At 40.9% G+C, this 27,098-nt stretch overlaps 2 protein-coding genes across 3 annotated transcripts; one reads left to right on the forward strand and one right to left on the reverse strand.

Annotated features, from left to right (window-relative positions):
• The first annotated feature begins 155 nt into the window (after positions 1 to 155).
• Positions 156 to 14,389, forward strand: LMNB1 (lamin B1). Its single transcript, XM_078599923.1, has 11 exons — positions 156 to 655; positions 3,594 to 3,750; positions 4,645 to 4,770; positions 5,165 to 5,335; positions 6,825 to 6,947; positions 7,984 to 8,204; positions 8,630 to 8,870; positions 9,049 to 9,156; positions 9,506 to 9,625; positions 10,493 to 10,591; positions 13,144 to 14,389. Exons 1-11 carry the CDS (start codon positions 219 to 221, stop codon positions 13,180 to 13,182), a joined length of 1,842 nt encoding a protein of 613 aa, XP_078456049.1. The 5' UTR covers positions 156 to 218; the 3' UTR covers positions 13,183 to 14,389.
• Positions 14,390 to 14,461: 72 nt separating this feature from the next.
• On the reverse strand, positions 14,462 to 26,736 carry MARCHF3 (membrane associated ring-CH-type finger 3). 2 transcript variants are annotated; one of them, XM_078599924.1, is made up of 5 exons: positions 26,167 to 26,736; positions 21,478 to 21,614; positions 19,631 to 19,835; positions 17,609 to 17,824; positions 14,462 to 17,023 (listed from the first exon to the last, which is right to left on the reverse strand). In XM_078599924.1, the coding sequence occupies exons 2-5, from the start codon at positions 21,534 to 21,536 to the stop codon at positions 16,862 to 16,864; spliced, it is 642 nt and encodes a 213-aa protein (XP_078456050.1). In that variant the 5' UTR covers positions 21,537 to 21,614; positions 26,167 to 26,736; the 3' UTR covers positions 14,462 to 16,861. The 2 variants fall into 2 exon arrangements, with proteins under 2 accessions (XP_078456050.1, XP_078456051.1); XM_078599925.1 differs by having other exon boundaries at positions 19,631 to 19,846; positions 21,476 to 21,614.
• Positions 26,737 to 27,098: the final 362 nt, after the last annotated feature.

Consider the following 27,098-nt stretch of genomic DNA (forward strand, 5'->3'; position numbering starts at 1 on the left):
GTAGGTATATACGCGTGTAAAAAAAGGGCGGGAGACGTTGTGATTGGTTGATGGCGAAACGCGTGACCATCCCGCCACGCCCCGTCCCCGCCACGCCCCGTCCCCGCGACGCCCCGCCCCCACTACGCCCCGCCCACTCCTCTCGAGGCCCCGCCCACCACCACGCTCCGCCCACTCCTCTCGAGGGCCCCGCGAGTTTCCCGCGCTCGGAACGCGCCATGGCGACGATGGCCACCCCGGCGAAGAAGCAGCAGAAGCAGCAGCAGCAGCAACAACAACAAGATCACGAGGACAATCAACAGCAGCAGAAAACCGAGATGAAATCTCTACTGAGTCCAACTCGGGTGACGCGGCTGCAGGAGAAGGAGAGCTTGGTGGAGCTGAACGACAGGCTGGCCGCCTACATCGAGCGCGTCCGCAGTCTGGAGGTGGACAAGGCGCGGCTGCTCGCCCGCGTCTCCATGTGGGAGGAGGAGGAGGAAGAGCAGCGCCAGCAGAGCGAGCGGCAGCAGGAGGCGACGGGGGGACTCCGTGCCGCCTACGACGCCGAGTTGGCGGAGGCGAGGCGCGCCCTGGACGACGCCTTGCGAGCCAAGGCGGCCCTCGAGATTCAGCTGCGCCAGGCGCAGGTCGAGAGGGACGAGAGCCACAGCAGGTGAGGGGTGGACAACGGAGCGACTGGGTGGACATGTGGTGGAAACGCGGTGGAAATGTGGTTTGGTGGATAAAGTGCATGGGACCAGGTTGGGTGGGTGTGGTGCAAAACATGTGGTTGGGTTTCATGAGAGGGGACGGAGGGGAGTGGTAGGTGGTGACACAGGTGGTTCATTCCATTCTAGATTTGAAGCTTTCGTGACTGCAAGGATTCATACTCTTAGGGTTTTTTCGGTAAAGTCACGTAGGTTAAAATAAAAAGTTAAAATAATGAAATTAATAAAAAATATAAATAATAGATATAATAATAATAGAAATAAAATAATATATAACAGGTGGTTCAGGTAGTTGGGTTTGCGCAGCTAAATGCAGCGAGCAGTAGGGGGGGCACGGGTGGTGCAATCTGCCAGTCACCTCGGTCAAGCCATCGTAGCCTCGGATCTGTCCCGTGAACTGTCAGCGAGCCTCCCCGACAACTTAACGTGGCCTCGGAGTGCACGTGGCCTGGCACATGCGTTGTGGTGACCTCGCGGTTAATTTGTGTGCTTGGCTGCTGTAAATTTCTACAAGAAAAGCCACTTCGTTGAGCTATAATTTGTGGCCAGGTCGCTTCTTATAAAGAGATATGTAGCTCAGTGGGCCTTTCCTGGTAATAAATAAATGCCATAGGTTATAGTAGCTAATGTAAAGTTTATGAGACGGTAGAAAAGTTTTAATCTGGTAAAGTTCGTCTGGATTTTGTGTAAAGGCGTTTCTGGATTGATGAACTGAGTTTTAAACTAAATGGCCATTGGCTGGTTTTGATAGGAAAAGCCGCTGAATTTTGTGGATAATGAGTTGGGTTTTAGTGAAATGGTAGCTTGGTTTTTGGGTTTTGTGGCTAATGGGTTGGGTTTGAGTGGAACGGTAGCTTGGGTTCTGAGTTTTGTGGATAATGAGTGGGATTTGAGTGGAAAGTTAGCTGGGTATCTTGGTTTTGTGGATAATTGCACGGGTTTGAGTAGGTGGCTGGGTTTGCTTGACAAAGTTATGTGGACAAAGTGATCCAAACGCCCTTGGCCATTTATTTTTCGAATGCATTACGAATGTATGCAAGTTTGCCGTGGTGTTTTTTTTGACTAGTCTGCAGCGTTTCTTCATTTACTCACGAATTTGTTTTTCATATAAAAATAATACTGTAGATCGTATAGGCATAAACAAATACGTACTGCAGTACAGTAAAATTTGATCAAGTTTTATTAGCGCACACGTTTAGCCCATAATCACGGTATATAAAAATCTAATTGTACAGTTGAATGTGATAGATGCTGAGGTTTATTTTAATTAAGGGTACTGTACGTACATTGTAATTATTTACTTGAGGTTATATGACCATAGTTATGAACATGGATTGAGGTTGCTTATATGAATTATAGTTTAGATGTGGCTAATATCTAATTTAAGCTTGTATTATGTTAAGCAGGATTTGTTACAGAAGGTTGAAAGGTTGACTATAAATGAAAACACTTCAACAAACACCTCCGCTGTTGTAAATGCGTATGCCTAGTTTTGTGAACGTTATTTATTGCATGTCTGCCATAATTTTTCCTGGCAATGCTCTTTCAAACTGGAATTAATACCGTCTGAATTGTATAACTGCGCTCGTCCATAAACAAATGTTCATGAAGGCGGAAGGTACATCGACAATCTCCCAATCCCATTTTAATTCCTATTATTGTGTACAGAAACTCAGCACAAGGAGAAACTGCTGGCAGTGGAAATACTGCAAAATATACAACTATGCGATTTTTTGTTGAATGGTAATTAAATGAGAGATGTAGTTTTGTGGATACAACTTTCAGCGAGTGCTTTTTTTGAGCGTTAAGTCTTAAGATTGTGCATGTCACCCAAGTCGCCCTTGCACAAAGATACCATGTTTCAATCTGTGTGTCTTAATGCTTATGTTTCATCTCCTATTCAAATAAAAAAAATATAAACTAAATTAATCTATTAGCTGTTATATAAGCGAAGAAAAGTGATTAAATGTATTCTGCTGTGCTATACTAGGCTCAGCAAGTGAAGCAAAACCGACAGCTTGCAATGATAAAATGTAACAAAAACACCCACACATACACATTTTTGTGGGGAAAGGTGTTTTTTTTTCTCTTGCAGTCGTACAAACTGCTATAGCCACGCCTACCTCTTCATGTGATGGAGAATACAAACCGCTCTTTCCACTTTGGCAATCGTATCTATTTGCCAGGATTTTTTTTAATGCGGTTGTTATGACAACCCGAGATAATGTTTGGGAATGTTGGCATTTGCTAAGGAGCCCCGAGTTTTCATCAGCAACAAGAATGTAAAGAGTTTTAACAGTGACCCTATCTCACAGCCATGAGATAAAACGTATGCTTTGATGGTTAACCTCCACTACACGTGAATATTAATAACCAGCATTTAAAGATTTTGAAAGCTTTTGCCACTCAGATTATTAAGTGTTAAAAAAATATAAACATTTCAGAACTTTACCATATCACAACGATTATAAAACAAGATAGATAAGCAGACTATCTCCTTCATTTACCGGACTCTCCACATGAAGTTATTTCTTACACAACCCATTATCTGCACACTCTTCTATTTATTCAAGACGAGCAAACTGGACCGGTTTCAACATGGTGTCTCATCATCAGTCCAGGCTTGCTTGATTGAATGCTCGTCAGCTGCCAGCAAATATTATATAATACAGTTAGAAACTTTGAAGTTGTATATACACTGGTGTGTGTTTTTTGCAAGTTTAAATGCATATATCAACTGGGAAAAAAGTTAAATGACGACTATGTTTGGTTATGAAACGTGAATTATTTCTAAAGATTACATCTGGTTTAATGTGGGTGAGAAGGAATACAAGCCAAATATACGTGTAGTACTTAATGTCATACCTTTGTGCTGTTTTTCAGGTGCAGCAAGTATGAACAAGAATGGAATGTTGCCCTAGGCCATATTCGGGACATGGAAGTACAACTCTGTGCAAAGGAAGCTTCTTTGAGTACAGCATCAGGGGATAAGGAATATTTACAAACAGAGGTTGATGATCTTAGAAATCAGTTAAACAAGGTACAGATATTTTAATCTTTGTCTTTATATTTCAATTTTTTTTTCACCACTTCGAATGCTGTTTAAGTTGAGAGTTGCGCTATCAAGTTACTTAAGTAGGTTTAAGTTACTTAAGTAGGTTTAAGTTACTTGAGTAACTGATCATTCTACCGATTTTTGGTTCGGTTACTTGTCTAATTAGAATACACGAAAATTGTCTCTGAAAAATTATCACCTGATCCCATATATGACCCTGGATGGGAGGTAATGGGGAAGGGCTGATGACGTCATTGGCATCATCAGCTGCACGATGCAAGGTGTGGCTTGTAGCTGTAGCCATAAACTACCACACAAATTGTGAATTCAATTTTTTCTTAATCAATTTGCTTTATGTACTCATCATTTGTCCTCTAACACACATTCATCTCTGTATTATTACCAAAAAGCATAAATGTCAGTAGAATTTGATTGAGAAGACCACATTCCTAGCTTGAGCGTCAAACTTTTTGCTCCGTGAAAATTATTTTGATTTATTGGTAATGTGTAATTTCAGATTCTGTAGAGGAAGATGCATCGTTTAACCTATAAGTAAATAGCCATCCCCTGTGATGTCAAACCTACCTTGTGTAACCACAATGCAGTACTTGTGCTGCTGCTTCAGCTTAAAAATGTAATTTCACTGCACGATATCAATTATTTATGTTGAATGTGCCATGTTCTCTAGACGATAGCCAAAGGATGTAATGGGTATTTATGTTTCCTGCAAATAATTTAATTAAAGTTCATCATTGCAATTGTTTCAATATATGGCCCACTGTTATCAACAATGGTTGTTTAAATGTGTGAAAGGGATCACGTTGTGAGTGTATCTTGATGTTTAATAATGGTTGATGTTTATTGTGTCTGGTCAACCAGCTGGAGGGTGTGCTAGTGTCATCCAAGCAACAGTTGGAGGAGGAGACCTTGGCTCGTGTGGATTTGGAGAACCGCATGCTGACTCTTCAAGAGGAGCTGGAATTTACAAAACGCATTCATGAACAGGTTTATAAAATGCTTTCAATGCTGTAGCCTTATTTTCATACAAATAATGACTCTAGCTGCCAGTATGCAGTCATGTGAACGTATAGTGGTTGATAATTACTACTTGAGAAACACTCATGGAATTCTGGTAAAGGGTCATATTTTTATTTTCTGATGTAATTTTTTCAATAATAACGTATTGCTGTTAAATTTAGAAAATGCAATTGGTGATGACTATGATCTCCTTACTTGATTCCAAATGTTCCACTTGTTAAATAGAATATAAAAAAAATATTTCAGTATTTACATTCGCAGTCACCCTACATATACACTAGTTATATAATATTGCTTATTTTGTGTCTCAACTTTAGATTTTAGAAAAATGAAGTCCTATCGCCTGTTTTTTTATCAACAGGAGATTCATGAGTCACGCAGCAAGAGAGAGACCCATGTGTTGGAGATTGATGGCGGTCAACAGCAGGAGTTTGAGTATAAACTGTCAGAGGCGCTCACTGAGCTTAGGCAGCAACATGAAGAGCAGGTACAACTGTACCGTCAGGAACTGGACCAAACCATGCGTGCCAAGGTACCAACAGCTGCTCTCATTTGTTGACGTTGTGCTGGTAAAAATGGTCAGCAGTTCTCATTTCTTCTCAAGTGTGTACCTAATAAAGGAATGGTAAAAATGGTTTTAAATAAAATGCTGTACTTTTAAAGCCTGTGAACAGTATGCATTTTATAGAAGCATATATTTTTATATCACATTCGTAATGCATTCTTAACTAAAGCAAGACATGTTCGTGCATTCTCTTTATAAAATGTGAATTTGTTTATCACGAATTCTGATGTGGAAAATTTATTTATGTATATAGTATGTGAAACAAGGGCCTGCCAAGCCAAAAAATGTTGTAGCCAGTGAACTAAATAGAATCTCTGTTTTTGGCTAAATGTCATAAGTGCTGCATGTTCGTTCCACTTATGTTGCATTTTATTCATAACTGGCCAAGTAGTTGATAATGCTTGGCATCCTGGCCAACTGTAGAACCATATTATTGAGACCTGAGTTGTATTTCAAGTTTTTAAAAGTTATGTACGTTACATAGAATTAGTTTAACTTGGCATTATTGTAAAAAAAAAACAAGTAGCCATGCAAAATGTGCATTTGGAATTGTGTTAAATATCTTATTAACTATTATGTAGGATTTTTTTACTAAACTTTCGTGACTGCAGGAATTCATATTCTATGGTTCTTTCGGGAAAGTCACATAGATATAAAAAATAATAACAATCAAATAATGAAAATAAAGTGAATAAAAAAATAATAAAAATATCACGTTTCGATTTCAACCGAGAAGACGGTTGTAAACCCAGCAATCATTGGAAAGATGTCATCAACCACTTTGGGTCATGACTTGATTTGTGTTTTCTTGTCCACCACTGTCAGCAGTGTGGGTGTGTGGAGCGAGGTGCAATGCTTTGATTGGTGTAGACCTACTCCAGGTGTCGGAGACCTCCTACATTAACATTAGCTGCCCTGCCCATCTCGAAACCTTTATAAACAGCTTGCCCTCAGAGGCTAACCTCCCTGTTCTTGATGACGACCACTTGTGTTGCGATCGAAATGTCGTGATATTTTTTATTCACTTTATTTTTATTATTTTATTATAATTGTTTTCGTCTGTCTACGTGACTTTACCGAAAGAATCATATAATAGTATGTAGGAGACAATTGTAATAGTAAACTGTGTTTCTCAATGACAGCTGAAAGTAAACGAGGAATTTGAGTTTCTTCATCCCTGCCAGGAGAGAAAGGCTGATATCGATGTTAGCTGCAGGAAGTGTAAGATCAGAGTTGTGAACAGCAAGGAGGTACAGACAGAACAGGTATTAAATATTTAAAGGTATTTTACATTTAACATAAGTGATATTACATTGAAATTACTTTAGTACTTGTACGAACGCTAAAAATGCAAGTGGAGTTTTAAGAAAGGCAGTCATGTATTTGTTCCGTTAAGTCTGTAATGCAGTTGTATTGTGTAAGTGGTAACATTTAAAGGCACAAATGTTGGATGCAGTTGGAGAAATCCATTTTGACTCCTGAAAAACAAAGCCTGGATGTCAGTATTCGCGAAGATCTTCGAGAGGCGACCAGCCGCGTTGGCACACTGTCTTCACAACTCTCTGCAGCCCAGCACGATGTGAGCTCTCCCACATACCACAAAGCTGCAGGTTTTTATGGTAATCTGTTTGAACTTTCAACCACTAAGTATCATCAAGAGCCATAATCTAGCCACTTGGAGATGCTTCAAATCCCTCACTATGTCTCATGATTTTTCTGTACAACAATCCATTTAAGCTCCTCTACACAAGCTGATCTCATCATTCCATTTTCACATCTTAACGACAGACCATTTTTCCCTGTCATGAGACATATGGTTGTAAAATCTGAACTTAGTGTTTAATTTATCATGCAACAATTCATCGATTGAAATAGTTTATTTTGCTCGATACCTTTAATCGAACGTGGGGAATCAATTATCGCAACTGGAGCTGTATCATTTAATATTTAAACAGGCATGTCTCGCTTAACAAGCGTTCTTCCGACGATAGTTTGCTCTAACGATAAATTTGAATTTCGGACAAATTGTTTGAAAAACAAGCAACATGTTTGCTTAGCGAGCGGAGATGGTCGAATGCAGTGATCAAATGCGTCTCGTGGCGGCAGGGGGTGCACGCAGGCCACAGCTGTTTACCAGTTGTGCTGTTCTGCGTGCCCACGTGTTTGGCAGTGGTGGCTCTAATGGGTGTGGTGGGGAGGGAAGGATGGAGGGGTGATGGGGGGCGCTAATTAATTGTAGATGCTGAGGTTGGGCATCTGCAAACACTGGTTCTTCATGTGTGGTAAGTTTTACATTTTTTTTATTACTTTGTCTTAAAATTATAATTTGTATATATCATGTTCAAAAAGTTGTTCAAGAGTGGACAATGTTGGGGCTGAAACTAAACTTAGCTTTTAATTGGGAGTCAATGAAAAAATGATCGTTTAACGAGTTTTCGCTTACCGAGCAATTTTCACGGCACCTATCTCGCTCATTAAGCGAGATACGCCTCTGCCGTGATTGTCATGAAGTACATCTCGAGGCACCAGAGCAAAAGGGCCCTTTGGGATAATTACTAGGCAAGGAAATGATTACATACCAAATACAATGTGGCTTTGTGCTTGCTGCGTTGCAGTTGGCATTGCTGCAAGGCCGTGTGCGGGAGCTTGAGGAGACGCTGAGCCACGAGCGCGACCAGAGCAAACGTCGTCTGGATGAGAGTGACCGTGAGTTGGCAGAGCTCCGGGAGTCCATGGATGAGCAGCTCATCGAGTATGAGCAGCTGCTTGACATCAAGCTGGCCCTGGACATGGAGATTGCTGCCTATCGCAAGCTTCTGGAGGGAGAGGAGTCCAGGTGATGTGCTTTGAGTGAAGCTGAGCCATTGAGAAAACAATTGTAATAATGCTGACCATCGCTTTGGAACATATTGTGCTTTTTTTGCAATAGTAAATTGAGGATACTATATTAATTAGCATACAGGTGGTTAACTTGTGTTGATACGAATCTCCTGTAGATAAGCCCATCTCATGTCATTATGTTTGGCCGTTTAATTGGAGTAAAGGTTGAATGAAATACATTTTTGTAAGAACAATGATAACACTGCTTGCAGTTAGTCTTGTATCTTATCAGTTTTTTAAGCTTATTTTGGCAGATCATTACAATGACAAACATTTTAATCCTGACACCATATTTGATCTTTGTTACATTCATTACTCTATGTATATTTCATACATGCCTTATCTGAATAATCTTTAAAAGATAAATGTTTATGTTTACAGGTTGAATCTATCTCCTGGAAAGGGGGTCCAGAGCTCGGTGGTGCAGACGTCGACATCTTCCAGCCATAGCATACGAACCATGCCAGGGAAGAGAAAGCGAGTGCAGCTGGAGAGCTTCGTGGATTCGATGGCGCAAAGCCAACGAAGCGTGTCACAGCATGCTTCGGCAAGCGGCAGCATCGGCATCAAAGAGGTCGACATGGAGGGGAAGTCTGTGACGATGGTTAACAACTCTGAAAAGGTGGGACTCAGCATATCGATGTGGTGTCTTTCTCATGACAAATTTACATTCATGTTGTGGAGGTGATCGTTGCCAGATGTAAGATGTGATGGGAGTTAATTGCAGTAAAGTTGTTTAATTGTTTCTTTCATGTTATTTTTGTGTTGAAATATTATTATTCCTCGAAAACGGTGTTCAGGATCAACCACTCGGAGGCTGGGTGCTGAAGAGGCAAATTGAAGATCAAGCTGAGATTGCGTATAAGTTTTCTTCTCGTTATGTTCTTAAAGCGGGACAAACTGTGACGGTCAGTGTTACATTTAACTACAGTCACATTATAATTCGCTTATCCTATTTGTAAATGCTTCTGAAAACAGCTGTGGAAAATCCTATTATATCCACACGTTCGTGAATGATTCACCTGGAATTGATCTTGAAGTACTCAATCATATTTGCACATATCTGTAAAGAACAGGAGTCACCTACCTGCAAGTGGTAGAAAATAAATAGAATGTTCACATTTATATTCTGGATGAATGTAGATTCTAGGATATGCCAATAGTTCGAAGTGTATTTCTCATTACCTCCATGCACTATACAGGATTACGTGATTATATGTAAATGTTTCACTTGTGCTTGAATGAATTGCATGTCAGATTTGGGCAGCCAATGCTGGGGTATCGCACAACCCACCATCAGACCTACTTTGGAAAACGCAAAGCTCTTGGGGTACCGGAGACGACATTCGAACCTCACTTCTTAACTCTGACGGAGAGGTAAGGAATTGTCTTGGGTACAAAAAACTGCAGGCACTGTTGTATGTTAAACTTCTTTCACACCGGACATAGCCAACAATGCTAATCGGAGGTTGTTTACTATTAGACATGCAACAATGCATCGAGTAATCAATTAACATGAATTATTTTACTTACAATACATCCATCAAATTGTTCACATGAGAAATTATCTTTCAAATATTGAGGTGAAAAACATTCATTTGATATGTTAATATTATCTGAAGCCGATTCAATGAAGAAAATTACAAGCGTGCTGAACAGATGAGAATACAAACGAGACAAATTAATTGAATAATGAATTGATTATTCACTAATCTCGTCAAGGAGCATAAACCATTATGCGAACTCCAGTCATCCTTGCAGTGGCTTTTGGCTGGCCATTGAACAAAGACAGTCACTGCATCGTGCACAATTAGATGTGCTTCTGCAGCCGTCTGGAACGCTCTTCCGATATTAGGAAGCTATGCACTTTTAAATATAGATTGAAAACTCATTTCTTGAGAACTGCTTTTTGTGTTTAGTTTGTTGCGCTTCCCCCGCACCTGCGATTAGTACGGTTGGCTATGTTTGCTTCAAAAGAATTTAAACATACATGATGGAGGAAGGTGAATGGAATGCGGGGGAAACTAATTGATGCGTGCCTAGCTGAAGTTATCATGCAGACATACAATTTGATGTTTTTTTTATTGGAAATAACACACCTGTACTACATTGTTTGGAAAATTGTCAAAATTGTCAATAAAGGCTGTGGCACTGTTTATTACTTTGTAGCTCTTTTGTGGGTTTACCTCTGTTTTTTGTGAAAATATCTAATCCTTCCCTGAACTGGTGCTTTACCCTTCTTAGGAAGTTGCAGTGCGGAATGTGGTGCGATCTAGTAAAGTGGCAGATAAACCCGATGAGGAAGTGATGCAGTACACAAGAGAAGAGCCTCTTCAATATCAGGTTTGCATCTCCAGAACCTAACGCTTCTGTAAATTATTTACATATGGAATACTTATTTTTTTGTTTCTGCTTGTAAAATATGTGGCTGATTGAATGACATCTAAACCTTCACTACTGATGTCTGACAAATGCACTTCAAAAGATCTGTCAGCCTGTACATTTTTCTTCTGCATTATTATTCTTTCTTCATTTCGACTTCTACCTTAGCAGCTCTAATTACTTATTCTATCTCTGTTTTTGGTCTTATTTCATGCACTTTTTATTATACACAGGCAAAGAGGAGAAAATGCTGCGTCATTTGCTGATTAATTTTCCTTGCCAGGTTCCTTTCAAAAGAAGGTAGTGTTGACAATCTTGTGCATGCGTTGTGATGTGAGAAATGTTCCCTGCATGATCCATTCCTGTTTGAAATGTGTACAATTTCATGAGGTGTGTAAACTGCATGGATAAAATGTAAAGTGTGCATCCTATCCACTTGTAAATGTTAGGTTCACCAAATTAAAAAAAAGGAACATTAAAAAAATTATAAAAATGAGGCGCATTGTAGAGTTAACATCCAAAACATATTAGTTGCCTTGGTCCAGCATGTGAAATACTCATCACTTATGTGGGACAATTAAAAAAATCTGACCCAAGTCTTTTCGCAGCAGAGCTGTAAATAGTGTGCAGACATCTAGTCTATCTTGATTAAAAAACAAATCACTCCTCTGGTCATTTAGACATATTCGTTCAAATACATGACTAGTCTAATGTTAATGACTAAAATGCATTTCATGCATTTTTGCATCATTGGTAATTTTGTAGATTGAGTAGTACAAGGTTGCGTACGATACAAATAACATCGAATGTAGAAGAACATTCCAGTACCCCAAAAACAATGCTTTATGGTCTTGGTATACTTGCAATTTTATATACTGTATATTAATAGGGATGCACTCACTGGATTGCACCCAAGGTAAAGAATTATGCTACAGGATGGACTACAATCAATTGGAATACTGTTGTAAAGGATGGTCTGAGTCAGGAAAATTAGAAAGACACCTGCACATTTCCACACCTACCACACGCATATATAAAACATGCACACAAGTTAATTGATCACACACCCAACAATACACAAATAATATGCAAAAAGCACACATAAATCATATGTAGAAAGACAAAGTACCCTGGTATAGCTTTTTAACAAACTGCTGGAGCAAGTGCTGTTCGCGAGCATCTATGAAGGCCAACACGGTACTCGAGTGGAAGTGTAGGCCAACACCCCACCTGGCCGCCTTTATCTCCCCAGTGCCGATGTTTACTGCATCAGGTACTCACTTAAGGCTGAGTCGACCTAGGGGAGGCCCAGGATCGGTTCAAATATCCAACATTGTTGGTTGTGAACAGGAATCTGTTTGCAGTGTAGTGTGCTAACCACTGCGCCACCACTCCCCACTATACATCCACCTGTTGTCACTCGTGGCAGTGATGTCACCACAGCACTTGCGCCAGGCAAGGTGCATTTTGAGGCCATGTGAAGTGTTAGGCTCACAGTAGGTCACGGACCATCCCCAGGTGCCTTGGGTTGACTGAGACGATTGGTAAATGCACCAACTGTGCTCCCCACTCTGCCAACTTGCTTTGTTTTAGCCGCCCTGCACTCCACTCGTAGTAAGCGTTACTCTTATGCCCTCCGTTATTGCTGGAGGGCGACTGCCTTCAACTGCCCAGTAGCATCGTTCATGACGCTCCTCCACTTTACATACAAAGAGCGGTAGTGTAGCAGTTAGCGCGCTGTGCTACGAACCTGGCCACCCGGGTTCGATTCCTGCTCAGGGCGAACACTAGTGACGATTATCTGAACTGGTCCTGGGCCTCACCTAGGTCGACTCGGCCTCAAATTAGTACCTAGTGCGGTATGTAAACATCACCACGAGGGAGACAAAGGCGATCGGGTGTGGTGTTTGCCACCCACCCCCCCTCGGTGTGCCGTGCCGGCCTTGCCCCAAGTCTGTTACAGGCTATATGGGGGATTTTTGTCTTTACACACACCTACACACACACATGCACAAACTCAGACACTGGTCATGTGACTAATGCGCTTACTGATTGGATAACTGCTGGCTTGCATTTGAGCCCGATTGCAAAAGTTTGATCCAGGCTCATTTGGGTGCATCAACATGCAACAACCTTGCTGATTGTGGCGATAGTGGTTGGATAGGATAATCTCCAATTGATTGGACTTCAATTTAGATTACATGTATATAGGAATATTACTTACATACATTTGAATTCAGGCTGCAAGTTAGGAAGTGCTACGTATATTTTAGCATTTAAAAAATGTTTAAGTGTTGATATCCAATTATAGAATAGCTCTGAATGTATCGATATTAGTGTACCTCAATTTAACTAAACTATTAACAAATCAAGTTCTCAATATGAATCATGTAAGTTTAGGGTAATATTTGGACACCACGCAATGCATGTGCACAAACCTGCCAATGCTCCATGGTTATTCTGTATTAAAATACCATACAAAGGGAAACTAATGAAAATGTTTTGTTTTACAGGTTGAAAGCACATCCTCGAAAAGGTGTCTAATCATGTGATATGGTCTTCAGAGGCGTTAGTTAAAAAGCTGACCTCCAATATACACTGCCTTTGAATTGTCTTTAAGGTCAATTTGTTTTACTTATCGCATATGTTGCTTTGCTTTTACGTTTTCTAAAGCCATTATTTGTAAACACTACCAAAGGTGAGAAAAGTACACTCAACATTACACTTAATGTGGGTGCACATTTTATTACAGCACAGCAATGTTTTGAATGATACAAATTTTTGTTATAGATTTTTTTGCACAAATAATAACATGAATTGGAGTTTACATGACACTGGAAACACCACTTGGAGTGTTTGATTTTACTCATGCAACAGAAGTAAATCTGTTGGGTTTTTTACGTGTTAATGGTCCCCTCTTTAAACAAGTGTTTAAAGCAGGCTGAGCCCAATTTTTACTGGACATTTTGCATGTGATTTGTACAAGCAATTTCTTCAAATACCTTAGTTTTTTTTGTTTAAAAAGAATATGCCATTGCCACTGATGAATTAATGGGCAATGTTTTTGACACTGATAGCTCTTAGTGTTCAAACACATTTTCACAAATGTGCCACCTTTTAATGAAAATGTATTTCAAAGGTTTGGAGCTTGATTACAAAGTGATTACCATACAGATGTCCTTCCTCCCTCGATGATACACATTAAGGGAGGAATGGCTTTTAAGACTTGCTGTTACTATTGAGTGAAGGGAATGGGAAGGTTCAAAACGTGCATTTTTTTTACCAGTCTTCGCTAATTATAAAACACATTGCATATCTCTACATTGAGGAAATGGCAATGTCGGAGGGGCATCTTGGCTGTACACAACTACTGAGCCATCACCAACCGCAGCTGAACAAGCCTACTGGAGTTGCCTTGAGCACAAGTTTAGATCTGGTGCTTTGTAAAAAAAAGGTTGCTATATTCCTTTTTAGGTATTGAGAATGTGTTTCAAGCATACCAATGTGTATGGTTTTGTACTTTTGGAAAAGGTTCTAAAACTAAGGGTGTTTAAAGCTTGGTGTTTTCTGGAATATTTTTCTTGCAGTATTTTAATGGCTTAATATTTTTTAAGGTAAAAAATAAGCATGTATCAATGGTCTGTGGTTAGTTGATTCATAAAGAATGCATGCCAAAGGGAGCAAGAAAGTATTGGATGGACTGAGGGTTTTGTCAACTTTTCTAAAGCATGTTTCTAATAAACATTTTTTGTAATGGAATCTTGATTTTGTTTTTGATTTATACCGGTGGCTAAACGTTTACTTCACCAACAAAGCCATGATCAATTTTGGTAAATTCACACAGCAGAATTTATTATCATTTTAGTTTGCAGTGGCAAAACACAATACAAGCAAAGTTTACTCCAACTCATGTGCCAATATTTAAAATTGCAAACAAAAGTCACGGATTTTTATTTAAACTTTCCACAACTGTTATGAGTATAATACATTGTCTGTTTCTCATTGCATTTTAATAAGATATTACGCAAAATGTACTAGCATCTGCATTAATGTACAACATGCATAGATTTTAAACATGGATATTTTGTTATTTCATAACTTTTGATTGCTAAAAATGAGCAATAATCAATGGAGGCAACATTCCTTAAATCACGTGGTCCAGTGGAGAACACTTGTCCCAGACGTTGAGCAGTCAATTCGCTTAATATGCCTAATTTTGTCTTCAATCTCCCCATAACTAAACAAAGTAACTTGGTGCTTTATATTTGTTTTCTTTTTCTGGACTTAAACCAGTTCTGTTAATCAGAAATATTAAGACCGCTTGTAGAACAACGTAATTCAATGTTAAGAGATTGGTCCGAAAGGAGATACAGTACTACAGAATTTATTTTAAGTGACCTTTAGGGGGCAGCACTTTTCCACATAACCTGCTACAAAGATACTCTATGTCAGGGGTCGGCAACCTACGGCTCCGGAGCCGCATGCGGCTCTTTACGGGCTGCTTCTTGACGATATGTACGTATGTACATAGATGCATTGCGGCTCTTGAAATACTGAATTTTGTACCGAATTGGAAAGAAATGGCTCTTCTTGTTATTTTGGTTGCCGACCCCTGCTCTATGTTGACCACATGACAAACCAATATTTTAAATTTTCAGGTTGGAATTTAGCAAAATTAAGTGCAAAACCAAGCTTTCATTTAAATACTTTTTTATGCAGTGATTGGACTAAGACCATGAACTCTGCACTTGAACGCGGTTTAATCACAGGTAGCTGCCTATAAACAAACCCAGCAGTGCCCAACCTAGTGCTCTTGACCCGAGAGATCAAGCCACCTCAAATTTAGTGGCTTTATCCAAATAATCCCTCTTATTAACTTATATTTAACCCTGTCACAAATACTTAGGGCTGCTGACATTTCCAGCTACTGTAAACATATAAGTGCCATTTTGTTCCATGGAATTTTAATTTGTCAAAATGTAATGAAGTTGGACAAATCTATTTGAATAGAATATTAACTCATTTCACTATTGCAATGCAGAACTGACCGTTTTTGTCAATGGGCTGATGTGCAAGCAGGTTTATCCCATTGGTCCAACAGAATTAAGAAATTCCAAACATTGCAAATATTAAAAGATTACAAAACGTTACGAGTGCCAATGTTTTACCTTAAAATGTACAAATGCTAATGCTCATTGATACAATGTTGAAAGATTTTTTGTATCAAACATTAATGATTTGATTTCTGTATTTTTGCATTCTTTTAAATGCTTAATTTATAGTTAACTGCTGTTCATGGTTTATGTTGGTTATATTTAAAATGTTCATTAAAAAATGCTTGGCCAAGTATTAAAGATCACAAGTTGATAAATGATAAATGCAGTCTAAATGCAATACAAAATATACATTTGCAGTTACACATTTACTGTACTTCCCAAAATATGTTAATATAACTTTTATGTACTTCTATGTAGAGCCACAATGATATAGGGAAAAGATTTTTGAAGGCTTTTAAAAAAAAGCTAATGTTTATATATATTTTATAAAATTTTAATTTTCGGTCTGATATGCTTATGAATGACAACATTGAGCATTTTATTCCACAATTTAGTTTGACTTGTTATATTTCAAATAATAAACTTAAATATTACTGTCAGCAATTATGGAAAACTTAAATTGCTACTTCTGGTAACATTTAAAAGTAAACCATATAAATCTTGACTTAAAGCTTTCGTGACTGCAGGAATTCATACTCTTTGGGTCTTTCGGTAAAGTCACGTATGAAAGAATAAGAAAAATCACGTTTCGATCGCATCACAAGCAATCATCTTCAGGTGTATTTTTTCACCTGAAGACGATTGCTTGTGTTGCGATCGAAACGTGATTTTTATTATTATTTTTCTTTCTACGTGACTTTACCGAAAGACCCAAAAAGTAGTAAACCATATACCCTTATTAGTTGCTATACATGCGCAAGCTTGTTAACTATTTTATCTGATAAACACAAGTACATGTTTTATTTCAACCACTTTGACCCAAATGTACCTGTCACAGCATGACATTACAGTCCAATCTGTGTTTAGGCTGCAGGAGATGGTTATCACATGTTGTTAACTTGAATTCCTAGCAGTTCCAGAGGACTTCCCCAGAATGGTCAGTCAATGTTGGGACATAAGTTCGCCGTGTGTTGATAGTTGAAAAAAGATTTCTGAAAGTTTCCTGACATACCTATCAGACTACAGTCTCTGAAGAAAGCCGCTTGCTTGGCTGGCGAGGGCCCAGTAAGGGGTTCTGGCAGGCAGGCAGGCCAGTGGGTCGCGGTGTGAGCAATTTCACTCGGTGGTGCGTCTTCCTCCACTCTTGGTACAGTCGTATGTGATAGCGTACAGAAACCTAAAAAAAACATCAAGAGCTAAGGTTTATACGATTCCCAAAAACAACTGCTAATGTAGTGCAACAAGTGGCACATAAAAATATACAAGTTTGTCAAAAATCTTTGGAAAGAGTAAGTGTAATAGACCCCCCCCCTAGGGGATCACATTCTGAAGTGGAAAGGGCAGGCCACATCAGGAAAACTTATGGAGAGATGGACACCATTACGGAGTGGACATTGAGAAAAGGCCAAACAGGCAGAGGAACGCGGCAGCAGCAGCAGCAGACAAATTGAATAAGTTAAGAAGCCACAACAGGAAACACTTGGGAATAGGAAGAAGAAAATGGAGCCATTTGCCTAACTGTAGCAACTTGCAATCTGCCAACGAGATACATTATAAAAACGTATGAATTATGTTTAGTAATGGTTTTACTAAATTGGTACTTTTCTGAAAAACAAGGCAAGGATAAAGATAGTGACAATTGAACCACAACTTGCATAATTTAAAATATTTTACGTAGGTGGTCCACCGAGATAATCACAAATAAGAGTTGTTTTCCATAGGAAAACAATCAAAATGAGGTGCTGGATGAAAAAAAACTCACTGCTGTCCAGAAGAGGTAAATCGTAAGCAGAGCTACGGTAAGTCCGATGAGCCCAGCGGCCTCGAGTTGACTGCGGTTGCCAGATTCTAGGTGGTCAGCTGCCCCACGGAGGCACAACCACCCTGAGATGCCGGCCAGTGGTGTGATGAACAGGAAGCATAATGTATCACTCAGCAGAGTCCTTCGCTCCTGTTTGGGACTGGGGTTCCTCAGCCACTGCAGAAAATTCACAAACAAAATTATATAAGCAGCACTGTTTTTATGTCTCCACATAAATAAAAATATGTTTTAGTTCATCAGTCTATTGGCTTTCCAGACCAACATCCAGGAGAAAGAAAACTGAAATGGTTTTGATCTGTTTCTTCAGTAGTCAGTCTTGTTAAATAAATGTTTGGTTACGAAATTTTATTGGCAAGGGCAATCCATCTAAACAATGGGGCCCTCTGCAATAAAAAAGCACTACAGAAATAAGATTAACAGTGCCACATTTTTCTTGTGTTATCCACAATATTATCCACATTGTGCTGTTGGGTGATGAGATAAAGTTTCCATTTGGAACTCGCACAGCAGTGCTACCTGGTGTGTTAGAGCCGCACACAGATGGCGATTCCAACTGCTACTTTTGAGACCCTTTCAAGTGACATTTCTTACTCTAGGGGAGGGGGGTGCACTTTCCCACACCATGTTTTGCAGATAAGATTATATTTAGTGATGTTATTATGTCTAAGAGTACAGTACTACAGTATTAGACAATATAATTTTTTTACCAAAATCACCTTGTGATGAAATACAAATGTACTAATTATTATTTGATGGTACTAAAGCTCATAAGTAACAATTTTCCTCTACTGTAAGATAGGCACCGAAAATCTATTCTCTTTCCAAGTTAGTTATCAGGAATGTGATGGTGTTTGAAGCCCCCCATACCCCGTTAACTCTCAGGAATGATGGCCTCTGTTGGCTGGCAGACAGGAATATTCAAGTGCAACCAGTTAAAAGGGAATCTAAATGGTTCGACAAAGTTGTCGTTGCCCTCAAATATACATTTCAACAAATAGAGCAAACTCCAATTGTATACGATTATCGATCTGAAGTAATGAATGAAGCTGGGGCCATCGACTCGGATTAAACATCAAAACGACGTTTAACACATCTGTCTTGCATCATAACATTTCGTTAACTGCACTACAATATAGTACAACTGTCAAATGAAATTATAAAACCAGATACTGTATATACATTTCCCAAAAGAAAACACTTAATAAACAAGACCTTATCTGCACACACAAATACGGTGCATCTCCCAATTCTATGAAGATGCACTGCATTTGCTGAAAAGCCATGGCCTTATATACAACAATAAAAGCCAAAGTTTTAAACCTTCCAAAGGGTTCTATTAAGGACGATTGGCACTTTATGTAATCAATATTTTGTTATGCCGTTAAAACTTCACAATAATGAATGTTGTACATTCAGTTCATAATAGAAGAATAAAACAACATGCTGGAATAATAATTTCAATTTGTAACACACACGGTTATTCACTGCCGGAGACAGACAAGGACTCAGAGGAGTGAGGAACCACAGACAAGCATGAAGTATGTATTATGTTGAACTTCTTTTGCACCGTATGTAGCCAACCATGCTAATCGAAGGTGCGGGCTGACAATGCCTAAGCTCCGCGGTCCTCTATATATTAAAGTGTTATTCACCATTTAATGAGTATTTACATGTGGGGAAAACCGAAGTACCCAAAGAAGCTCCATACGTGCGAGGGGGAAACTCAATTCCATAGAAACGCAAGTTCGAGTCCACATTTTGCTGTATGCTACTGCCCTCTTCTGACAAGCCAAGGTATGGCACTTGAACGCCCAAGGGGTTGGGAGTTTTGCAACATTCGTGCGCTCCACCAACCCTCACCACCACAGTGGTGCATTACAGGCGTGGGCCACCATCGCCCAGAAGCACAAGTAGGTACAGTACTTCCTCGCAGAACAAATGGTCTTGCATACAAAAACGTACCTGCGTTAACGGTTGTGGCTTGCGCTCAACCAGAAACTGAAAGTGGCAGAGTTCGCAGTAGCTGGTGTTGGAGGCTGCCAGCCAGTGCTCCAGACAGCTCCGGTGCACCCAGCCCAGGGTGCCAGTGCACTCACATGGCGACAACAGCTCCTCTTGGGCGCTGCCCTCGTGACAGATCCGACAGAAGGGGCTTTCGCTTCCCGCACTCCACACAGGACCCATGGAGCAAAAGACAGGAATACAAAATAAAAATCCAAGCGTACAATTCAGGTTTGTAAATAAACTAGAAAATGCCTGTGAAATTTCACCATGATTTTGTTTACGACTGTTTTATTGTAGCTATGGCCATGCACGACGGATCTCAAAGTAAAATAGCCGGGAAAAACTGGCTAAACGGGATCATCTGTGTAACAAATAAAAAATGCTTAAACACTGGTTGGTCATGAGCACTAAATGATTAACATATATTTCCTGTGTATTTTAGGATGCAAAACTGAATATAACTCGACCGAAAAATTGCAATTCAGAATCGGGTATATATTTATACATTTAATGGTTCTGAAGGTTCGTCAATATTTTACAGATGGTTTGTGGAACGGTTAGCTAGCATTTTTTATGCGTTATTAAAACTTTAACGATGTGAGACTTGAATTTCGTTATGTTTCTCATTTAGAATTGAGTAAAATAGTTTAAAAAGCCACCATTGCAGGAGAGTAATGATTTCCAATTTTAGAAAACAAGTGCCATTTAAAATCTAAAAACGATCCCACTTATCAAAACTTCAGTCTTCAGAACCAAAACGAATCACAGGACAACTTTATTCATGTTAATGGAGCAATTAAACACCATTAAAATGATCTGTCATGTCATGCAGAGAAAGATATTTTTTACTCCCATAAAATACGCAAGGAAGGTTTAAGTAAATCGGTTATTTTATCCATATATCAAAGCTTCTTCAAATCTTGGATGAGTTTCAGATATGGCAAGCTACAATACCAGATCTAGCCCAAACCTGCATATAGTTAAAAAAAAACTTTTGAAGAATAACGAGACCAACATGGCAACTGCTAAAGGTATAATGGTTTTAAATATATATTCTTTAACACAAGAATATTTAAGACCATTGGATCTATATGCGATTCATCCAACCCAACAACAAAAATGCCATGTTATTTTTTATACAGAGGTAAACTTTGTTCATTACTTATACTACCACCATATCCTTGATAACACACATCATGAGTGTTTTGTATACACAAGCAGTTGGCTTGAATAAACCACCAATGTCCCTCCTGTGAAGAAGTGGCATAGCAGTCTGCACACTGCACTATGAACCTGGCCACCTGAGTTTGATACTTAGCCATAGCTAACATCAGTGGGAAGTAATATATGAAACAATCCTTTGTCTCACCCTCTTCACCAACCCACAATGACCAGTGTGGTGAAGTATGGTAAAACAACCCTCATAACCGACATGATGTGGGGAGGCCGACATCCAGTAGTAAATTGACAAAGGGCTGTAAATTGTTGACAATTACTGCATTCTTATATGCCCCTATTTGAAGAATAACTGCTTTTCCTATACATTGGGTAAAGGTAAAGATGCAGCCTTAAAACTGCTTGCCTACACCACTACTGCCAAAAGGGCATCCACTCAAAGGCGCTCCAGAGACCTCTCTAAAATATTATTTTGCCTAATTGTCCGCACTGGCCAGCCGTCCTGGAAAAGGTGGGAGCACCCACACTTTACTCGATCACTCACATGCAGGCTGCCTTTCGACCAAATGTTCATGCAGGGTAGAGCTACGAAGAAAAACACAGGGTTACGTTCAAATGCGTGGACCAACCTGTACTGGTCTCCCCCATGCTCAGAGGAAGGGGCTGGCTTCTCCTCCGTTGTGGACATCTGACGTGCTGTTCATTTACGCCACCGGGAGGGCATGTCTGTGGATGCCTGAGGAACCCTCCGCCATAACGCCCCTACCTACAACAGTGGGCGCAAAAAAAAGTGTTGTACGAAACATTGCGAACGCATCAGCGATATTACCTCAGCTGTATAGCGCCGTATTAATCAGCCCGGCACATCCTCAGCATACCATCATCATCCATCCGTAAAAACACCACACCCGACAATGCAGAACACCAGACGTGGGAGGAATAAAAACTGAGGCTGGAATTTACGAAGTGCTTAATTAGGGTTTGTATTTTGTATCCTAGCTAAAGGACCGAATAACAAAAAAACACCCTCCACTGATAAGGATAAATTATATTATGCTTTTACATGTGTTTATTTTGAACCTTGCATATAAACAAACACAAATTGCACATAATAAGCTGGCTTCAACCTCATAAGCAATGAACCATAAAATTACCATTTGTGGGCTCGGAGCGGATGAAAAACACCCTCCAATTGGAGAATGCAGCAACAATTAGAGATGGACCAAAACAAATTCCGGTAATGAGAAACTTATTGCAATTTTGTAATTTAGGCATTACATGTACAGCATATATGTTGTGTGACTGGCCAAAGGTGAGTCAAGTGTAGTTTAGTAACGAAGATTAAAGTTTGACAGGGCAGCCACAATAACTAGTTGTGCATTAACTTACTGTCTACCCACATTTGAATGTGGACTGTATGCAGCACAACTGCATTCCTAGAACTTCTACAATGTTTTATGGTGAACAAATAACAAACAGGCACTCTGCCACTGTACGATTGTGAAAGACCTGTACTTGTGTCCAGCAAAACGAACACATGTATCGCGCAACTGCACTGTCGGATTTCAATTTTCCAGAGCACTTCTCTCTGGATATTAACCACTTTTGATAACAAGGCAGTTGTGTAAGCCAGAAGCCAAATCTTTCCAAATGGCCACAACGAGAAATTGCCAATCCATACTTGGGAGACAAGCGGTTACTCGGTTTCGTCTGAAGTACAGTCTAAACAATACAGCACTCTAGTTGTATTGTGTATTTGTGAGTCGTGGCCTTAAAAAGTGAACAGAAATACTCACCACGGGGAATATTGCTATTTTACCAGGGCTGATTAATGACTAGTACGGCTCAGCTTCTTCCCACGTTATATGGGTCTGTACAAGTACCCTTAGGAGCGAATACGGAATCACTAACTTATGCTTACTTCACCTTCATGCAAAGCTTGGGTGCAAGAAGATATGTCTGCGTGTCAGCCGCATAATTCTAGCACAAAATGATATATTTAAATTGGCCTCGAACCAACTTGGGTAAATACGCGTTGTTCCTCATTCGCACACACAAACTATTGAGATAAGGAAGTCCCAGGTGTTGTAACAACTATGCAGAATACTGTACACAAATATAACTTTTCATAAATCTACCGCTGAATGAGGGTCTTCCCCATGTCGTGAGGGGTTAAAAGACCATACTTCCCCATGCTGGTCAGTGTGGATGGGTATAGAATACATTAACCAGCCAATCCAATTTTAATTCCAGGCCACGGTTAACGTCAGTGGCGAGTGGCATCTAAAAATGGTTCAAGGCCACCCACTTCACAAAGCCGCGAAGAACAGAGTCGTAAGGAATGGTCAAACTTGGCCCTCATACAGTGGTGGATTAACAAATAGCTGTAAATACAGAACATTATCCACGATTAGAGCAAACGGTAAAGTGTATGCAACTTGAGAAATGCACCGCATACAGTACTACTGTGAAAGTGATGCTAATGCCAAGTGAAAGCATGTGGTCTTTGACGAACAAAAACATGCGTAACATCCATCCAAATAAACATTCGGTGTTTGAATACTCTGCCGGGGAAACATCCCACACTGCTGCTAGTTTTGCATTCGCCTCCCAGCACTGACACTAATAACACTGTGTAAGTTTTTTTTGTTCCTGGGAAGGAAGTGTTATTTCGAAATTGCTAATGCCTCAAAAGAACAGAAAATGGCTATTATTCCCCATAAATTTTGCTTTTGTGACCAGGACAGTGATATTTATAAATATACTTATTTTCAATGAGAAAACGGGCGAATGTGTGTCTTTTCGTTCACATAAAGTCAGAAAAAACACATATGAATCAAAATTAACATCTATTTATACTAAAGTAATACAAAAATTACGACCAAAGATTTAGACACCAAGGCGCACTACCACAGGCGGGACTGGCCACAGCAAACCGAGTTCTCTGTGGGGAGGAACAACGCCAAATGGGAGCCACTGGTGGACCCCCGGAAGGTGCTGATGCCACCACAGCACATCAAATTGGGCCTTATGAAACAATGTCAGAGCTGTAGAAAAGTAGTCGGCAGCCTTCAAGTACCTTCAAGACTTCTTCCCTAAGCTGTCTGAGGCAAAGGTCAAAGCCGGTGTCTTTGTCGGACCACAGATGAAGAAGATCCTGGAGTGCAATGAATTCCCCAAGATGCTCACTAGCAAGGTTCGTGGCTTCCTGGGCAATCACAAGGGCGAAAACTATGTGGAGCTGGTTGAGACTGGTGAAGAACTACGGCACAATGGGATGTAGGATGTCCCTCAAAGTCCATATCCTTGATAAATTCAAGGAGAACATGGGAGCGTACTCGGAGGAGCAAGGCGAGCGCTTCCACCAGGATATACTGGACTTTGAACGCCGCTACCAAGGACAGTATGACGAGAACGTGATGGGAGACTACATTTGGGGGCTGATTCGTGAAAGTGGTTTACAGTATAACCGTAAATCTCGAAAAACTACTCACATCTAATTCTTTTGTAGTCATTTATGTATTACTTTAGTATAAATACATGTAATTTTTTATTCATGGTTTTTTCTGACTTTATGTGAACGAAAATACACACATTTGCCCGTTTTCTCATTGAAAAAAGGTAAATTTCAAAATATAACCGTCCTGGTCACAAAAGCAAAGCTTGTGGAGAATAATAGCCATTTTCTATACTCTTCAGGCATAAGCAATTACGAAATACCACTTACTACCCAGGAATAAAAATTGTGTTACATAGTGTAATAAATTCACAACACTTTATCCCCAAAGCGTCGTGAACGGTGTATCCAAAACTGTCAACAAAAGCCCAGACCTTTAATACAGTGGGGCTCATGAACTTTGACTTACATTTCCACCACCACCAAAGATAAAGTGAAGTGGGGGGGATTTGTGAACGATTCTATGCGTGCATATGGCAATATGTCCAGGATCTAAATGACAATGTCGTGCGGTCTGCTAGGCCACGGTGAGAGGCACTTCAGGATGGAATTCGTGTGTAGTTTTGCTGTTTACTGTATGTTCCGTAAATTGGTCATTTTGGCTGCAAGGTCACAAACCCACTGTGGATTATTTTCAGGAACTTATTTTAGAGATATCTTTAAAAAAAACACACACACACATTGCAAGATTAATGATTAAAAACAACTACTTTTGTAAGAAGAGGTCCTTCCAACACAGCACACCACACGGGTCAAAATAATGAGAAACCCAGCTTTGTGACCACACACACATTAAGGACGTGAAACGTGATCTGCGGTGATAGCATTGTAAATTATAAGGCAAGCTTTAAGGGCACAACGTATGAACCTTGACGTATCAAAATTGCACAGCGACAAAAGGCAGCGTACCCACCACACAAACTGGCACAACAAACCCGAAACTCGACTTTTTAAACCCAGGCTATAGCTTGGCAACATTCACACCACGATCGTGACCGCCAAGGCCCTCCTCCCTCCTCCTTGACACTGGGGTGTAAACAACACGCAACGTAGAAAAATCGCACGTAAATAACTGCACGATGCGTCAACACAGATGTACAAGGCGTTTTCTGTGGCAATATACGCAGCCACACGGCATGTAGATCAGGTTAGGTTTCATGTTGTACACTATTTCCTACGTCTCAGTCGTGAGGATTTCCTTCAGGCCTGGACATTTGTTTTGCTTGTTGGAGAGACATGGTGCAGATAAGATGTTGTTTTTTATGAAGCGTAACATAAAATCATAAAATCACCTTTCCGAATAATCAAGACATTTCTGTTGTTCAGATCATCGGTACACCGGTCCAACTTAATCATCTTACAAACCTCGCTTTTTTATTTGAGCCAAGGCGTAGTACGTGATGTGGTTGAACACACTGCGACAGCCCAATCATCTGCGGCTGACGCAGACAAATGATGAGTCGTGGGCACACCAAGATAACCTTCATCGAGACATTTAAACCTCGTCCACCAGTCGAGGTGGTCCTTATCTGGAAACAACACGGCAGGCAATTTGGCGAGATGTTGCCCGCTACTCAAGATTGTAAATGTGTGTGGCCTGGCCTCTCCATCACACACCTCTATTATGGATATTGCTCGCGAAAGGCCCACTACTACGTGTTAAGCTACTCGTGACGAATTGCCACGTTCCGTTTACGTGACAACCCACACTAATGGAGCCGTGTCGGGTGGTGGCGGGTTTAACGACACATTTATTTTCACGCGATCTAACCCCCCAAGCCCCACCAAAAAAAACCCTGTATGTTGCCCGTCTTTGCTTCTAACAGCAGCAGCAACTATCCATCACACAACAACAACGTACCTTGTTTTGGTCTCCCCCCCCCCCTTGATCCGTCTCGTCTCTCTCCCGTCCCACCGCAGAGAGACCAAGACACCACCACCACCGTCGTCGTCGTAGTCAGGGGACTCTACACGACTCTTCGTCCTCCTCCTCCTCGTCGCCTTCTTCGTGTCAAGCGGACGACAAAGGGGGGCGGCTCGGAGACACGACGCTCAGCTTGGCGTTCAATGGCAAAGCCGCCTTCTCGTCGTCGTTCGCCACAACGCGGACATTGCCGAGCACAGCTGGCGGCGCCAGGCCACGGCCCACGCCGGATTCAGCAACAACAACAACCACCACCACGACTAACTACCACCACGCACAACACAGCACGTCACTGGTGTAGTCAGCACAGGCACACGGCGATTACGTTACGAGTCTATTGCTGCTGCTGCTGTCAACCAAAGTAATTGTGCTCGCGCCTTCCTCGTTGCCGCTGTTGTTCTGGTTGCCTACAGTACTACAGTGCTGAGGCTGTGCAATAATAATAACAACAGCAGCAGCAGCCAGCAGCACTGCTGACGTCTGGTACGGTCGTGCGTAGCAAGACGTGGGGGCCGGTGTGATGTGTCACCACCCCCCTCCCCTCCAACCCCGTGCCCCTCCCCTCCCACCCCATGCCCCTCCCCTGTTACCCCATGCCCCGCCCCTCCCACCCATGCCCCTCCCCTCCCACCCATGCCCCTCCCCTCCCACCCATGCCCCTCCCCTTCCACCCCATGCCCCTCCCCTTCCATCCCATGCCCCACCCCATGCCCCTCCCCTTCCACTCCATGCCCCTCCCTTCCTACCCCATGCCCCTCCCCTCCTACCCCATGCCCCTCCCCTCCTACCCCATGCCCCTCCTACCCCATACCCCTCCCACTCCATTCCCGTCCCTCCTACCCCCTCCCCTCTCACCCCCTCTCTCCCCT

This window comes from Lampetra planeri, chromosome 13, assembly GCF_965212315.1.
Source record: "Lampetra planeri chromosome 13, kcLamPlan1.2.h2, whole genome shotgun sequence".
Lineage (NCBI taxonomy): Eukaryota > Metazoa > Chordata > Hyperoartia > Petromyzontiformes > Petromyzontidae > Lampetra > Lampetra planeri.